Source organism: Echinops telfairi, unplaced genomic scaffold (assembly GCF_000313985.2).
Source record: "Echinops telfairi isolate 266 unplaced genomic scaffold, ASM31398v2 ScPeMD7_2565;HRSCAF=3150, whole genome shotgun sequence".
Classification (NCBI taxonomy): domain Eukaryota; kingdom Metazoa; phylum Chordata; class Mammalia; order Afrosoricida; family Tenrecidae; genus Echinops; species Echinops telfairi.
This window is the reverse complement of record NW_022106463.1, coordinates 509,376-513,368: the sequence shown is the minus strand read 5'-3', so window position 1 is coordinate 513,368 and position 3,993 is coordinate 509,376. Positions and strand designations below refer to the sequence as shown.

Here is a 3,993-nt window from a genome sequence, read left to right as displayed (position 1 = left end):
GTTTCCAATGGTACATGCGCACACAAAGGGTAGTATTCATCTATGCGTCAAGGTAAAGCCTGCATTCCTAGAGCAAGTTCTCTAGTACTGCCCACAAAGAGAAGTGGGTGGATAGCTACCAAATAAATCCTCCTCTGATAATCAAACCAGCCGGAAGCAGGCCTGCTGCTGTCGTGCCAATTCCCACTCACGGCAAGCCCCATTGTTACATCACACAGCTGCTCATTGGGTTTCTTTGGCTGAAAACTTTCTTTATTTCTTTTTTTTTAAAATAGTTTTATTGGCACTCCATCCACATGTCATACAATTCAATAATTCAGTCATATCAAGAAGTACATTCATCACCACAATCAATTCTGGAACCTTTTCTTCTTCCTTACAGTGTTATTCGTGTAATTTGTTTTTAATTGTGGCAAAAATATACACAACAAAATATTCTCCAATTGAACAGCTTCTACATGCATACTTCAGTGGCATTGGTTATATACACGCTTCATGTTATACAACCATTACTGATAGGCTTTTCCAAATTGTTCCTCCACCATTAATGTCAACTCAGTACCCGGCGGTGAACGGCTCTTCCTCCCCACCCGTGGTAACCATTGGTCACGTGGGTTCTTTCTTTCCTTCCAGTAGTTGTCTTGCTATCATATGCCCACATCCTACACATGCATGGTTAGATCACGTTTAAAAGGGCTGTATGTACATCCTCACGATCTATGATCACAACCCCCACCCTCCCAGTAAATCATTACATCAGTTATTATTTCTATGCATCCACTCCTTCGGTTCTTCACAAACCGGCAAAGCCCACAGAAATCATAACAATTAAAGCAGCAAGAAGAACATAATAATGTAAAAATACAGAGTGAGAAAGAAAAGACCACCATCAATAGGTAAAGAGCCCAAGAAGAAAGTTCGGAGGTGGAACAAGCAAGAAATACTTGAGCGTAGAGTCGATTCAGCTTGGGTCCCGCGGGAGGGCTGCAGTCTCTATGGAAGTAGACTGCAGGACTGTTCTCTGATGCCCTGGGCTCCCACGCCAGCCTTGTAGACTAGTGGCCGGTCACAGACAAGGCCTATCGCGGGGTACTCGGCGTGGCTGCACCCCGCAGCTTCTCTGCTTGTAAAGTTTGGTTAACGTGCTGTGGTCTCATTACAGGCCAGGAGTCTGGGGCGATGGGTGACTGGAGCTTCCTGGGACGGCTGCTAGAGAACGCGCAAGAGCATTCCACCGTGGTTGGCAAGGTCTGGCTGACGGTGCTGTTCATCTTCCGAATCCTGGTGCTGGGAGCCGCCGCGGAGGAGGTCTGGGGCGATGAGCAGTCGGACTTCACGTGCAACACGCAGCAGCCCGGCTGCGAGAACGTCTGCTACGACCAGGCCTTCCCCATCTCCCACATTCGCTTCTGGGTGCTGCAGATCATCTTCGTCTCCACGCCCACCCTCATCTACCTGGGCCACGTGCTGCACATCGTGCGCATGGAGGAGAAGCAGCAGCGAGGGGAGGAGCCGCTGGCCAGGACAGGGAAGAGACAGAAGCTGCCCATCCGGGATGACCGGGGCAGGGTCCGGATAGCGGGCGCTCTGCTCCGCACCTACGTCTTCAACATCATCTTTAAGACGCTCTTCGAGGTGGGCTTCATCGTGGGGCAGTACTTCCTCTATGGCTTCGAGCTGAAACCCCTCTACCGCTGTGACCGGTGGCCCTGTCCCAACACGGTCGACTGCTTCATTTCCAGGCCCACGGAGAAGACCATCTTCATCATCTTCATGCTGGTGGTGGCCTGTGTGTCCCTCTTACTCAACATGCTGGAGATCTACCACCTGGGCTGGAAGAAACTCAAACAAGGCATGACCAACTGTTACAGTCCGGTGGCCCCAAAGCCAGGCGGGATCAATCCCCTCCACCTCCCCTCCCAGTCCACCCCAACCCCCGCCCCACTGGGATTTCCCCCTTATTACACTCACTCTGCCTCTTCCCTGGGACAGACGGTGGCCACAGGGTACCCCGGGGCACCTCCACCACCAACAGATTTCAAAATGGTAGCCCTAGCAGAGGAGCGGGGGAAGGGCCACGCTGCCAGATACTGCAACAGGTGCCACCACCTGCTGATGACAGAACAGAACTGGGCCAACCAGGAGGCCGAGCAGCAGGCTTCTGGGAGGAAGCCCTGCCCCCCAGTCCCCACCCCTGTGGCCCCCTCTTTTCCAAGCAGCTCTCCCCAGCCCTCGCTGGAAAGCAGGGCACGGAGTGGAGTGCCTCTCCTGCTGGTGAACGGGAGTACCAGCAGTCTGAGGGGGAGCAAGCTGGAAGTGTGTCCGGAGGAGGAGGTGCAGGCAGGGGCCACCAGTGTGGACATGCACAGGCCGCCCCTGCTCCTTGGAGACCCAGGCCGGGCCAGCAAGACCAGTAGGGCCAGCAGCAGCGGGAGGCTCAGGGCAGATGACTTAGCCATCTAGCAGGTCCCCTCTTGGAAACAACTTCATCCTCATCCCTGTTCTAGAAACCTTAAACCAAAGTGCAGTTCAAAGTGCAAGTAGAGAGAGGCCGGCGGTGAGGGAGCCGATGGATCACAGGAGACTAGGCTCCCTGGTTTAATTGTGTGCAGTTCTTAATCCCGTGTATTTATAGGGGCAATATCTGAGTTTTCTGAGACTGGGAGGTGGGCGCAAAGCAGGATTCTGGGAGGGGCTCCTAAAGATACTCACGGGCAGCCCAAGCAGCAGAAACCTAGGCCCAGTGATCTCCAGCTCTGGGTGCCCACAATGCTGTGGGCAGCCGCTCTGGGCATGGAAGCAGCAGGTGCTCATTCTCACGTCAGCCTTGGGCCACTTGGTTTAACGTTCCTAAGCTGTCCAGAGCTCTAGGCACCCGAAAGTCCACAGATGCACTTAGCTCTATCTCTACTGATACTTTTAACTCGGAGTTGAATTTCACTTGGGACATTTGCCAAACCGAACTAAAAAAAGATTTAGGCCAAGCCAATGTGGTCCTTCAGGCCCCTGGTGTCATCTGAGTTTCTGAAATTGCATGTGAAGGCCAGGATATCAAACTGCACATTTCCTGACAAGTGACAATGAGCAGGCGCCCTCCAGAGGCCAGCATCTCCGGCGAGAGCAGGTGGGACCCCAGCTCCTCTTGAGATAACCTTCAACAGCTGAGGAAATGGAGATAAACATGGGGCAGTGAATTCCAGGGCCCCCCAAATACATGTCAGTCCTGGCCTCTGTGTCTGTGGTTCAACTCCCACGTGGTGCCAGGTGGTTTTGGTACGTTAAGGAGGCAGGATTTGTGCCGGTTGTGTCACGAGTTACCTCTCGGGAGAAACGCATGAGCGGATGGCGCAGGCAGAAAGAGGGGAAGCGAAACGGAAGTGCCAGACCACTTGAAGACCATCCAGAAGGCCAGGAGACAAGAACCTACCTGCTGAGCGGCCTGGAAAAGCCTTCCCTCGAGTGGGCACCCTGAATTTGGGCATTCTGTTCTCCTAAACAGTGAAAAGTTAAAATTTTCTGCTTGTTAAAGCCATCCACTCGTGATATTTCTATGATAGCAGCACCAGTTGACCAATAGAATTTGGTACCAGAAGAATGAGGGGCTACTTTAACAGATATAATATAAGTGGAAGGAGTTGGGGGGGGGGGAGAATGAGTAATGGGTGGAAAGTTTTGAGGTGCCTACTAATAAGTGCCTTGATTGCCCTAAAGAGGTAGTCGGTGGAATTACGGACGTGACAGGCAATGCTGGTGAGGGTTCCTCTAGACTCTAGAGCACATCTCTCTCATCTTAGAACATGCCTGTGGTGCCAGCAACCAACTGTTCATCGAAAAGTCCCCGTTAAATGTGCTTCTGGTAGGACATTGGGCCTCCACTCAAGCACTCCCTCAACGCAAGAATACTTTCTTCTAGTAAATTGGCATTCTATGATGCTCACCTTCCCGACACAACCGCTGAAGACAAAGCGGGCGAATAAGCAAATGTGGTGAAGA

General features: G+C 52.3%; 1 protein-coding gene across 1 annotated transcript; it reads left to right on the top strand.

The window, feature by feature from the left end:
* The first annotated feature begins 1,179 nt into the window (after positions 1–1,179).
* On the top strand, positions 1,180–3,634 carry GJA3 (gap junction protein alpha 3). Its single transcript, XM_004714833.2, has one exon. The coding sequence runs from the start codon at positions 1,180–1,182 to the stop codon at positions 2,461–2,463; it is 1,284 nt and encodes a 427-aa protein (XP_004714890.1). The 3' UTR covers positions 2,464–3,634.
* Positions 3,635–3,993: the final 359 nt, after the last annotated feature.

What these genes read in the sequence shown, in the direction of transcription:
- GJA3 (XM_004714833.2), top strand. Translation starts at nt 1,180, where the DNA reads ATGGGTGACTGGAGCTTCCTGGGACGGCTGCTAGAGAACGCGCAAGAG.